The sequence below is a fragment of the Scleropages formosus genome, chromosome 5 (assembly GCF_900964775.1).
Source record: "Scleropages formosus chromosome 5, fSclFor1.1, whole genome shotgun sequence".
In the NCBI taxonomy this organism is placed as follows: domain Eukaryota; kingdom Metazoa; phylum Chordata; class Actinopteri; order Osteoglossiformes; family Osteoglossidae; genus Scleropages; species Scleropages formosus.
The window spans coordinates 8,543,315-8,556,408 of record NC_041810.1 but is presented as its reverse complement, the minus strand read 5'-3'; the positions used below and the strand labels follow the sequence as shown (position 1 = coordinate 8,556,408).

General features: G+C 49.5%; 2 protein-coding genes across 2 annotated transcripts; one reads left to right on the top strand and one right to left on the bottom strand.

The window, feature by feature from the left end:
* The first annotated feature begins 1,244 nt into the window (after positions 1–1,244).
* On the top strand, positions 1,245–7,939 carry pthlha (parathyroid hormone-like hormone a). Its single transcript, XM_029252200.1, has 2 exons — positions 1,245–1,371; positions 6,077–7,939. The coding sequence occupies exons 1-2, from the start codon at positions 1,265–1,267 to the stop codon at positions 6,609–6,611; spliced, it is 642 nt and encodes a 213-aa protein (XP_029108033.1). The 5' UTR covers positions 1,245–1,264; the 3' UTR covers positions 6,612–7,939.
* Positions 7,940–8,033: 94 nt separating this feature from the next.
* Positions 8,034–12,805, bottom strand: rpl18a (ribosomal protein L18a). Its single transcript, XM_018748104.2, has 5 exons — positions 12,737–12,805; positions 11,936–12,115; positions 11,571–11,700; positions 9,533–9,642; positions 8,034–8,289 (listed from the first exon to the last, which is right to left on the bottom strand). Exons 1-5 carry the CDS (start codon positions 12,752–12,754, stop codon positions 8,197–8,199), a joined length of 531 nt encoding a protein of 176 aa, XP_018603620.1. The 5' UTR covers positions 12,755–12,805; the 3' UTR covers positions 8,034–8,196.
* Between the last annotated feature and the right edge of the window lie 289 nt (positions 12,806–13,094).

Here is a 13,094-nt window from a genome sequence, read left to right as displayed (position 1 = left end):
CCGCGCCCCCCCGAAGCCCCGCTCGGCCGACCCCCTCCCGCACGCTGCTGCCGGGTGCCCCTTGGGCGCCACCTTCCTGCCGCCGCTGCCTCTCGGCAGTCGAGCGAGAGGCCGGGGGCAGCTGCGGGCTCCGTTTCATAAGGCTCCTGGCACCGGGGCCGAGCGCAGAGCGGCGCTCCGAGCCTCCCCATGACAACTGCTCCGGCTGCCGGAGCCGCAAGTCCCGCCGGCGAACTGCTGCCGCCGCACGCCCCGCTCGCTCCCCCCACCCGAGGCGCGCGCGCGGACGAGAAGGGAAACCTCGGCTGGAGACCTACTCGTTTTTCCGTGCTCTCTCGCCGCTTTTCTCCCGGGAGCTTTCGGGACGGTAAGTGGCTTCCTTCACGCGTCTGGAGACGAGGGGAGAAACGACCTTGGATTTATTGCTCTGCGCTTTTTCCCGCACTGATCTATGCATGAAATCACCTTGATTTATTTGTGCAGGGGAATAATGACCTGGAGTGACCTTCAGCACTCTTCTTGCGCCCCATGTCACCCCGGGGACTGATGCAGGCATTTTCTCTTACAGGAGCCGCAGGAGAGAACAAACCAAGCGTCCGCTGTGGAAAAGTAGGGTTTTTGCCTCCTTCTTCTTCCTTCTGCTCACTTTCTTCTTTGGCCGCACGTCTCGTACGATTCGGCTTCTTGCTGCGTGTCATACATCCGCACTTTTCCTTTCCTGATAAATGCGGTGGGCTTTGTTCCCTTTATCAATCACTGCGCTCATATTGTCTGGAGTGCCGTGGTACAACATGGTACAACGTGGTACAACGTGGTACGAGATTCTATGTGTCAGAGCATTTTCACCAGTCACTTATTTATGCATTTCCATGCTTATATGATCGGCTCTAAGTTATTTACTACACGGTTAAGAGCAGTCCAGTGTGGACGTTCCTCTTCCCGTGCTCCCTGTCCACTCGATACACTCAATACTTCCTCCGTACGCTCATATATTCACTATATACAGTATGTACTCTATATGCTACCTGATTATGAATTAATATACATATATATACAGTATGTATACACTATATACAGCATATACTCTTTATACTGTATACCTGAATTCATTCATTCCTCTGAAACTTTCGCAGCTGATCGACTGGCCTCAGGCATCAATTCTAGTAATAAATCAGTAATGAGTGAAATCGGAAGGAACGCAAACATGCTTTTTACTCTTATGACTCTCGATGAGTAACGTGACATTTTGTTCCCTCCTTGCAGAATGTTGTCGTCAAGAAGCTTCTTTCAACAGTGGGGTTTTGCCATTTTCCTACTCTGTTCCCCGGTGCCTCACTACGGGAAACCGGTCGCTTCTCTCACTAGCCGAACGTGAGTGAGTCTTACGGCAGCGCATCATTTACGCCGGCTCTTCTTTTTCTTCTTTCTTCACTCCGTGGTTCTGTAGTCGAACGAAGGAGCCTTTTGACGGTTGAACGGGTTATTCCGGTGCTGTCGAAAAAATAACGACTCGCTAACATCGGCTTCGTCATATTACTGCCGTGTCCAGTCATATTCGGTATTGTGATGTTACATCATCATGACACATGATACCCAAAGACAAGAGGAGGAAGAGAATTTCCTTCCCAACGAGACACGTGGCTGTGCGGATCGATACAGTTCACTTTAGTACCTGTGAATTTATTTTTGCAAAAAACGCTCGCAGAGGGTGGTGCGGTGGCACAGTGGGTTGGACCGGGTCCTGCTCTCCGGTGGGTCTGGGGTTCGAGTCCCGCTTGGGGTGCCTTGCGATGGACTGGCATCCCGTCCTGGGTGTGTTCTCACGCCCTGCGTTGCCGGGTTAGGCTCCGCGACCCCGTATGGGACAAGCGGTTCTGAAAGTGTGTGTGTGTACACTCACAGATGCTAAATAATTTTTGCAAAGCTTTATTACAGACAACTTCATCCTCCCGCAGTTTCATTCGTACTTAATGCCTTTCCTTTGTTCAAATGTATTGTGTTATATTGTATCACTTCAGCTGACCTTTCTTTCGGGCATCAGCCGGAAATCCTCCTGAAAAATGTACGTTTCCCCTCGAAATGCATTGGCCATTATTATGGGATGCTTATTATTTAGGGGCCCATCATCCTGTACTTTGCTTTGAAACAAGGAGAAGCAGCACAGCTGAACAGCAGACGGAGGGAAAGTTCAACACTAAAGCAGGGCGAGAGTTTTACGTCACGGACCGCGATGAAATGGAAATGTGTGAAAATCAGAAAGAGGAATAGAGAACAAATTGAGTTTGTTTTTATTTCTGAACACGCTCGCTTTTGGGCTTCACTGTCCCACTTGGGAAAGTGTTCGAGGTGCAGCGGTAAGTGCGGAGAGATGTGCTACAGCATCGATAGCCTCGAACGCCTCGACGGGGCTTTTCTGTTCGAGCGCATCGCTCCTCGACGCAGCGATGTGTTTTAGCGGAAAGATACGTGGAGGGACGTTTTGTGCCGACCGACACTCATATTGTGCATATTGCGCACGAGCTGGGAGCACATGGGTCTGCTGTGCGTCTCGGTGACGCTTCAAAGCGCACTTTGAATGCGCCTCTTTTGTACCGGCGGGTCCTTCATTCTCCTTCATCACCTTGCTGCACTCAAATACACCTACGAGCCATTAGACTGTCGAGACAAGAGAGACGGAAGAACGGGATTTGTTGTGAAACTGGTGAAAAGAGAGAAAAAAGTGAGTCTCAGCAAACGATTGAGAGTTTGACACCGTGGTGCAGACAAGTGAAAGTGACTGAAGGCGATGGTGTTGGACACCAGGACATGAGTAACGCAGCATAAGTCACAGTCTGGGAGCTTTGCGCCAATAAAAGCACGAACGACAGCTGCTAGGGATGCGGTGGCACGACAGGCGATGCAGGCGCCACCTGGCGCGCGTGGGCTTCGAACCCCGCTCGAGGTTCCCGAGTTCCTGCCCGTGTTTGCGCCTCTCAGACGTGCACAGAAGAAGGTGATGGGAAACGTCACTTTCTCCCTTAGCACGAGGACAAGGGCAGAAATACTACGTAATATTTACACTGCTATGTACTGCGGTACACTCACCACTTACCCTGGACATGCTTGCAGAGGTCCAGAGCCTATCCTGAGGCTGAGGGGGACACCCTGGACAGGATGTCAGTCCATCCTAGAGCAGCCACACATGCACACACTTGCTCATCCATTGAAACACAGCGCAAATGTAGCATCACCAGTTGCATGACTTCAGAGTGTGGGAAGAAACCAGAGCGCCCAGAGGAAACCCACAGAAACTACGTATGTAAATTGTGCAAACGCAGAGCTGTTATTATCTATCCATCCATCCATCCATCCATCCATCCATCCATCCATCCATCCATCACCAACAACCGCTTGTCTCCAGCGGGGTCGCAGCGAGCCGGAGCCCAACCCGGCAACACAGGGCATAAGGCCGGAGGGGCAGGGGACACACCCGGGACGGGACGCCGGTCCATCGCAAGGCACCCCGCGCAGGGCTCGAACCCCAGACCAGGGTACTGACTTTAGATGTTTCTGGAAAAATGTAAGAAGTGCATCTTTTTCTCGGAAACACTGACTAAGGGGACGTGACCAAACGCTCATGTTTGTCACATCGGACACAATACCGCAACGCATCCACTTTTCACGTCACCGTTCACGAGCAGCCAGCTCTTCGGTATCACGCGCACCTACTTACTGTATTTTACCACACGCGTGCAATGGGCGGCTAAGAGCCACAGTTCACCCGAAATCCGCGTCTCTGGACTGTGGTAGGAAACCAGAGCACCCAGAGGAAACGCGCACGGACACGAGGAGAACGTGCAAACCCCTCTCTGACTGACCGACCGGGAATGAAAGCTCTGCTCAACAGCTCTGCGAAGCTCTGTGAAGCACCTGCACTTCCTGCTGCGCCACTTAACTAAAAGCAGCGTGCAAGAAGCGAGCGCCGGCCACCACGAACAAATAAGACGTTCGAAGCGCCTGCAGCTGGAGGGCGAACAAACTAAAGGGGCCTTCAGAAACTCGCCATTTCCTCCCTAGGTGGCGAAGAGCAGCAGGTTTACTATTTCCAGAGTTGCGCTTTGCTAGGAATGAGAGCGGTGCGAGGGGATGCGACCCCTGGTGTTCCGGTAGAAAAGAGCGCAGAGAGGAAGAGCAGACGGAGGCGGGTTCGGCTCCAGGAGAGGCGTTCCCCGGGTGGCGCCGGGCCTTTCCCTCACGTCTCCGACGGCGCGCTCCTTCCAGAGCCGAGCCCCCTCTCGGTTTTTCGGGGACTGGAACGCAGCCCTCGGCGGAGGGATCGAACCTGCCGCCACGCGGTGCTCCCTGCCTTCCAGCTTGTCCGAGCGACAACCTGCATGTCGGCCGGCTCGCTCGAACACTTCTTGAAGTTGTATTGCTTTCCAAATAGTATGGAAATGAAGGAAACGATAATATATGGCGATGATGCTGCATTTCTTTCGCATGATGTTGCTTATAATATTGGCAGGAGCATCATCTGCCGAGCAGGTACGTCGTCGCTCCATTTGCCGACGCTGCAGATTCTGATGGGCGAGCGAGGAGTGTTGAAGAAAGAAAGTTCATATTATTTGCTTTGCTACTCGATTAATTCATACGGACCGGTCTTTATTTATCACTTTATTTATAGTCACGGGGGCAATCCCGCACACAGCCCGCATTCATTCACCGATTCATTGACGCGCCTCCTCGGACCGGAGGGCAAAGCGGACGAGCGAGACGACGGGCGAAACCGAAGCGAAGGCGGCGGCACGCGTTGCTCGGCCACCCGTTGCCAGCGTTGGTTCGCGACTCCAGGGTTTCGGGCCCCGCTAGGAAGCGGCCGGGCGAAAGAAAGGTGTCGAACGTCACGATTTTTCATCCCTGGGCCGGATTCGTTCGCCGTTGCCCGCAAACGCGATACCGATACCTCGCTCTGCTTTCTTGAGCTCGGACCACGTGACCTCGAACGCACTTTCCCCCCCCCGTGCCGAAGACGACGCGACTCGTGTCGGACTCGGAGATGTAGCAGACGAGACGTTGTTGAAAATGACGGGACATGATGATATTTCCACAGGGTTTGAAGAGAGAAGCGTAAACGCTGCGGTGCTGTGACAGCTGTGAGGGTCAGTGGCGCCGGCGGGGTTTCGGACTGTATGTATTTCACCGTTCGAGATGGACCATTTGCATTTGATTTGCCTCGACTGAGCGAGCGAGCGAACGAGCGCAAATTATGTTCGTGCCCAACGTCTGCAATTACTTTCCAAAACTAGTGTGACGAGCACTTGCTTTACTTACCGCAGTACGGCGCAAGAGCAGCGTAGTAAAATCTCACCCGGTGGGGCGGCGAGAGCCGAGAGCCGAGAGCGAGACACATCCCTGCTGCACCTGTAGCAGCTCCGCCGCTCGCACTTGTTCCGTCTTCTTCAGAACACTTTACTAGGTTTACCCGAGCTCAAACTGTCGGACGGCACAGCGCCGGGGGGGTGCGACAGGACATGGGTTCCACCCCCCCCCCCCCAGCTTGCGTGGAACTTGCATGGTTTCCTCTGGGTGCTCTGGTTTCCTCCCACAGTCCAAAGACATGCTGTTCAGGTTCCCCCACAGTGTGTGAGTGACAGATAGAGAGAGCGTATGTGTGTTCTACTGATGTATGGATGAGTGACCATTTGTAAAGTAGTGTATCTAGCAGTGTAAGTCTTTGGGTGCTCTGGTTTCCTCCCACAGTCCAAAAAACATGCTGTTCAGGTTCCCCCGTAGCGTGTCCGCGTGTTCCACTATGTACGAATGAGTGACCCAGTGTAAGTAGTGTATCTGGCAGCGTAAGTCACTGCGGTGAATAAGGAGTGTGGGCTGATGGTAACACTACGTAGAGTTCATTGGAAGTAAGTTTGGAGAAAAGCGTCTGCAAAATAAATACAAGCAAACTGTAGAAAGTTAAGTGAGCTGAGGTTCCCTTATTGCTTTGGGCAAATGACGCTGAACTAGATAGAAGAGACTTGTGCTCCACAGCTCGAGCGAACGCTGTTCCTACAAGGTGTCGCCGCTGCTCTGCCCACCGCAGGAAGCGCACCGTCACTCACGCTCAGCTGATGCACGACAAGGGCCGCGCGCTGCACGACTTCAAACGGCACGTGTGGCTTCAGGAGCTGCTGCACGGCCTGCACACGGCGGAGGAGCGGGACCTTCCCATCCAGAGCGGCTTCAGCAGCAGCAGCAGCAGCAGCAGCAGCAGCGGCGGCATCGCGAGCTCGAGCATCACTAGCAGCCTCCAGCCCAAGCCCACCGGCAGCACGAAAACGTACCCGAGGGGCTTCCCTCTGCAGGAGGAGGAGGAGGATGAGGATGAGGAGGATGAGGAGGAGGGTGGCGGGGGCACTAACCTGCCGCAGGAGACCGACAAGTTGCAGACGTACAAGGTGCCGGCGCCGAAGACGGCGAGCGGGAGGAAGAGGAAGGGGCGCTCCGGCAAGCGGCGCGACTGCGACAAGAGGAAGCCGAGGCTGCCGAGGCTCCGGTCCCTCGGGCTCCCGGGGCGCGAGAGGGGCCCGTGCCCGGAGCGGGGGCCGCACGGCAGGCCGCGGGGGGCGCCGCGCTAGGACGCCGTCGGCGTGCCGACGAGATGCGCGAGCGGCGTTAGGAGGGCAGGCGTCGCCGCGGAAACGGCGGACGCAATTCGACGCGTGCGTTGTCGAGCCACGTGAGGAAACGTACCCGCCGACTCGTCTCCTCGCGGATCCCCACAGACGCGGTAACAAGACGCCGAACGATTCGTGTCGCATGTACTTCGGAGAACGATATTTATTGTCTGTACATACAGTGCATGACGCAGCTGGGTAGCGAAAATAGTCAAGCATGATTCCACGCTCTGCGAAGCGTCACTTTCACTCTTGGTGAGGAGCACGACAATTGGAAATGGCAGAATAGCAATAATTTATTTTCTTTCAATGGTTATTTATTGTATTAATGTTTCACGGTGCTGCTGACTGGATTTTTTCTGACAATGATGCACTTTTCTATACTGTACACCTGTAACGGACTGTACGCATCGCGACGCTACCTATATGTATCTTGAACGGGCCCAATAAAGCGTTCTGTGGTCCATTTGGATGAAGAAAATGTTGTTGGCCTCTCGCTCACTTGTGCGCTGCACTGTTTTCAGCCCGCTCATCCATCCTTCCTGGGGGCGCTTTCTTCCTCGTCTACGACCGGGTCGAGCTGCGCGTGAAGAAAAAGGCAAAAGCTGCTCCTGGCGCCACCCGAGCCGACGGAACCGTCCGTTTCCAAACGGCTCCCGTTCGCCGACCCTTTCTCTCCAGCTTTTTTGTTTCATCACGTTTTTCTCGAGTCGCTTCGCTGTCCGTCGACAACATTCGCATCTTTTAAATCTCAGTCGCTCTTTGCCATCGCGATCCTCAGCCCGTGTTCTTTTCCTCCTGCGAGTCTCACTCCTACCGCGCGCCGGACACGCTGCGCGTGACATGAGCTCACGGACAGAGTCGTCCGAACTTGCGCAGAAACGTTTGTGTCTCGCGTGCTGCTTCGCCTTTTTCCGACCTATTTCTTACCAACGGTACGTGACTGACTACATGGACGGAGAGGAGACCCCACCTTGCCCGGGAGAAGCACGCGATATGAACGGTCGCGGTTCGGAAGGTGTGAAAGCAGCGCGGAGCCGATAAATGGTCCGTTACGAGAGGAGGGCAGAGCACAAGGGAGCAGTGCTTGGAAAGCAGAGTCTCAGTCTGTCAGATACAGCATCTGCAGGGAACAGAACGGCGGAGGGCAGGAAGATGAGTGGCAGAGTGCTGGTGTTTCAGTCTTTTAAGAACCTCTTATATTTTTGTAAGACAGGGGAATGATATCCATTTTCAAGACAAAATTTCCCCAGCTTTGTTAAAGTGCTCTGGTTTAACAGCACTTTGTACAGCTTGTTTTACTGCTGCCTCCTTTACCCACTGGCATTTACAGCACATGTCCTTCACCGAGTTCTCTAATCCACTCTGAAGGTATTACATTAGTATCGTTTTTACTGCTTTATTTGAAAATCTGCCCCGTTGGGTTTGCTTTAAATTGATACATATGCCAAACACATTTTCACCTCTAAAGAATCAAAACAAGTTTTTTTTTTATTATTCTGCAGCACATTTTGAAAAGGGCTGACACTTTTGTTTTTTTTTTTTTTTAGAAAAAGGTGTTGGGTCTCTTGGTGGTGAACCGGGGCTTGTGTTGACGGCGCAGGACTCTGTGTGGCAACGGGAACTTGATCTTGGAGTCCTAGAGAGAAAGACTTTACTCATAAGAAACGGAGACAATGGCAATTTCCACCTCTACACAGTACAGTATGAAATAATGTACTTAAACACTTGCTCAAAATCCAGCAATAAGGAAAACATTTAGAGTAACTTATGAACAATAAAGCACATACATTTAGAGCACTTTAATGCCACTGAACTGTAATATGAAGGTAACAGATTTAAATCTGCTTAAGTTTAACCCTAATGTACAAATCTAGTACACGGTGCAAAACCTAAGGTGTGAAAGTAAAAACAACAGTTTGTAAATATGCAAACCTTTAAATCACAAAAGATGTCGCCTAGGCAACAAATCATCAGCAACGATAAAGTTTTTTGAACGCACACAAGTTCACTCAACAAAAAGGAAAAAGTAATCGATATTGAAAATAGCCACGACTATAGATAATGCTTTTGAAACTGGAAGTACAGCATTAATCATCTGGTAGAGCAGAAATAACTAAGCAACAGGTACTAGTGCATTTAGCAAGATGGAAGTTCGGTGCCTTTAGACAGTACATTAGACACTGGAGAACTACAACTTCACCCGTTACAGAAAGCTACAAAATGAGTTGTGATTAACCTGCCACGGCATTCCCACATCTCTACACCCTCATCCCTCTCCATCCGCTTCTTGGAGCCGCCCACATCAAGTTCAGCACTGGTTATGGTCTATCACCAGGTACCCACAAAAGCTGATCCACCCCTACACCTCAGCAGGAATGCTGTGCTCCTCCACTTTTGGTTGCCAGCTAGTCCCACTCATAAGGGGCCCAAGGCCTAGACCAATGGTTCTCAATTTTAACCCCAATGTGGTGGAACAAATGTCCTATGCCCCTCAGAACTGCTGAATCCCTTCTAGGATTCAAGGGCATCTTCTGGACTCCATTTCCCTTCCAAGCTCCTGACACCTCAATTAGTTACTGCTTTTTAAAATCAATCCCTTTAGCAATGTTTGCCTAGGGCATCGTGTGATACTGCTGTACCGTGACATGGCACGTGCTCATGGTTAGAAACCACAGCAGCCAGTCTTAGAACTTACTGACTGCACCAGTTCTACATGTAGCTCTTGAATATGTGGTTTATGACAATGGTGATACAAGCTGTGCTTCAAGAATCATGCATGTCTGTAAACCCTTTATCTGTTATGAGAGCCACAGCTACTTTGGAGACTAACAAGCCAGGTGCATGAGTGTCAATATAAACATAAATCTGATGCCACTTACGTGGAACTGCTTGATGGCAGGTCTGCGACACTTGTTGGCAGCAATCTCCTGGACCTTCATGATCTGGATGGCATGAGCACGAGCACGGTGACGCGCTCCCATATCCCGGTCTGAGGAAAATCAAAATCCTTTTAATGAATATAAAAATATCAAACACTGGATTTCTATCCAAATTTCCCAATGTTTATATGCAAACATAGTCTCAGGACTAGAACAGAAGGGTTACACCCAAAGGGTCTTAACACATATTACAGGCCATCAAAATTAAGTCGGAAAAATAAATCTGGATTCCTTCCAGTCATTCACCATCCTACGACTGTTCTTTCGTCCATTTTAACCTATTTATGGCAATAAGATGCACTGAGCAGTAACAGCCGTTTTCAACATTACTCATGATGTCTTGGCTATATTTTTAACATTGATTCAATGGTATGTTGAATTTCTTTTTGGTAAGTCAGTATTATTTCAACCATGTAAAACTTGCTAGCCATAAAAACTGACAACTCAGAACACTAGAGATATACGCTTGAACTGAAGTGAACAAAAAAAACCTGTGGTATCCATTTTCAAATTAGGGTTCGTTTGAACAGCATTAAGCAAGAGAGCCAGTGCCCACGTAAACAGAACTTTTGGCATTCTTTTAAATAAAAACACTTTTTTTTTTTTTTTTTACACTGTGGAAGCCATAAGCCACGCACAAAAAATCTCCCAAAGAAGCAGGTGCAACCGGGGAAAATTTCAAAACCAGCAATAGTTCAAGTTTTTATTTGTCACATACACAAAAGGTCCACCTTCTCCAACCAATTGAACACCTTTTTTTTTTTTTTTTTACAAGAACAGCTGTGACTGAGCTGTGGGTTTTGGATGTGAGATTTAGTTTGTTGTCCGAAATTCTGTGTCTTTGTGTTAGATCTTAAATCTTCCAATTTTGCTACTCCTGCTGCGGTTTTATCCTTTCGTGGACTCAAAAGGCAACGTCATTAAAATCTTTCCAGGCCAGGCCTTCAGTTTCTTCTTCAGGATAGGGTTTCCTTGAGTATAGTAAATGTGGGCTCTAAATAGACGCTGTCAATCCAGTTGGTGCCACCCCATGACTAATGTGTTCAATGTGCCTTTGTCACACAAACGCCTGTTTAGCAAAGATTAACTGTTTATATATGTTCTTTATAAAACGCAATTTCATGCATTTCTACAATAAAGGAGGAAGTTGCCGTTTTTAAATCGCAGACAGTTTGACACACCACTCTTCATTGTAACAGATAAAGACGTAAGTACGTGGAAACCCCGTCGATATTTATACTCAACACACAGATTCTTCCATTTTGAGAGGAAACTGGCACAGCAACATTTCTTTCAGTCCTGTTCTGAGGAACACTTTTCCGTCCCTACGTGGTTTACACTTTGCTTGCTGAATTCAAGTGGTTGTATCTCTTTCATTTCTTTATTAGCAGTTCTTTTGGCCCTAGAAATTTTTCATGTTGGTCGTGTTTCTAAATCAGCTTTAAGCAACTGTTGAATTGAATTGAACAGATCTGACATACCCTGACTGAGGTCTGTACGCTGCAAAAAGTTGGAAAGGAGCAACTAGTAACGAAGAACCACTCAATGTCATGAGGAGGGTCACAGTGATCCAGACCCTATTCCAGAAGGACTGGGTATAAGGCTGAAGGTGGGTACACCATGGATGGGACAGCAGTCCATCGCAGGGTAGCCACACATGCCCACACTCACTTACCCATTTACACAATATGGACTATTTAGTCACCAATCCACCTGAATTGTGGGAGGAAACCAGAGCACCTGGTGGAAACCCAGGCAGGCACAGGGAGAACATGCAAACTGCACATAGAGTGAACATCAAAGATCAAACCCAGATTCCTCGCACCACTCAGGTAACCAAAGTTAAAAGGTGTGCTGCCTGTGGCCCAAAGTTAAGATTAACAGCGAGTTCAGGAAGCAGTTATATTATATGAGATTGAGTCAAAACGCTGCAGTCCGGTTAGAGTTAATGCTTCACTGAATGTGCCAAGGTACTTACAGCACTGAGTTACAGCCCCAGAGGTGCTCAGATCCCTATACTCCCTGTACATGTTGTGGGTACCGCTGCGGGAGTCGTAGCGCAGCCAGATGCCAAAGTTTTTCACCTTCAGCGGAGTCTTTTCGTGCACCTGCGGGAAACACGGTGCGTTCACAAGGCGTACAAGGTACAAATATGCAATCTCATTAAAAGACATTTCTCAGCAGCTAGCACTTAACGCGAGTCGTCTCGCTCTCTCTCAGCGCACACACGCATCGTCTCGGAAACGTTAAGCGTAACGACGAACGCAGCCGGAACGCATTATTGAAGCGGACCAGAGAGCTGCGTGCGTGCGTGCGCGTTTGTCCAACCAAACAAGTCCTCACCGCTCCACAATAGACGGTCTCCCCAGAGGCCTTCTTCATCTTCCTCAGCTGAGAGACAAAATACCAAAAGCGAGACTTGGCCACCACATGATTGGGAGCGAAGATCCTCATGCGGTAGAGCGGAGGGGCAGGGTTCTTGGCCGAGGGCAGGAGACGCCCCACTACTTTGTACTCCTTAAGCTGGGAAAAAACACGCGTTACATGCAGTTAATATGAGATAATCTCAGTGTCTGCTGACGGGTCCATCGTGCAAAAAAGACACGGTGATTCCAAATACCAACATTTGAAGCTGGCTAAGGAAGCAAAATTATTCTCTCAAATATGTATCATTATAATTAAAACACACACAGATAAAAACGGAGAGATAACGCAACGACACACACAGGCACAGCGTGAGAGCTGCTAAGTTCACCATCCATCGCTCATAAACATTACCAACTTGGCTTATTTAGCCTCTAAAAGACAACGCACGTGTGTGCATAAAGGTGGACATCTGAGCCCTTAAGCCCAAACCACATGATGATGATGATGATCATTATCATCATTATTATGGTGGTGATGCTTCTGCTATTCCTGACGCACGACACGATCGTGACATGATGATCATGATCATGATGATGTTACCATGATAGACTACTACTAGCAGCAGCTTTCATTTCAACAACAGCTACTTTTCACACAAAGGCTCTCGTAAAAGACTTTTGACGTTCTTAATCGCTGACATGAAAAGGGAAAGCAGCATCTGAAGCACTTATGTACGCCATGGACAACTTTAAATTAATTTAATCGACGCGTACGTACTGTACCGGACGCCTTCATGCCGCCGGCTCGCCGCCACAGCACAGAGGAAGTCGAACGGCGCTGCGTCGTGACATCACAGCGCAGACCGGAAACACGAGGGCGAGGCGTTTGTACTATTGGTGGCTGGCGCGCGGGGCTGAGCCTAATATGATGGTTCCGTGCAGCGTTTCTTTTACAGCTTGTAATAGTAGTAATATTAAAATTTTGCCTAATAAATGTTTAAAACATTCAAAATTGTGTAAGCTATATATTGCAATGGAATTAATGTAAATAATCGAATATTGTTCTGAACAGTTTGATACAAAGTTGAGCTCGCGTTGCATCTTATTATATATGTTAATATCAGTATATTTGCTAA

Bases quoted from the DNA above. Each gene is read 5' to 3' on its own strand.
- rpl18a (XM_018748104.2), bottom strand. The intron at 11,701-11,935 runs GTGAGGACTTGT...TGTTTCCCGCAG, and splicing joins AGACCGTCTATTGTGGAGCG to GTGCACGAAAAGACTCCGCT. The intron at 8,290-9,532 runs GTAAGTGGCATC...CTTTCTCTCTAG, and splicing joins CTGCCATCAAGCAGTTCCAC to GACTCCAAGATCAAGTTCCC.
- pthlha (XM_029252200.1), top strand. From the start codon at position 1,265: ATGTTGTCGTCAAGAAGCTTCTTTCAACAGTGGGGTTTTGCCATTTTC. The intron at 1,372-6,076 runs GTGAGTGAGTCT...TGCCCACCGCAG, and splicing joins GCTTCTCTCACTAGCCGAAC to GAAGCGCACCGTCACTCACG.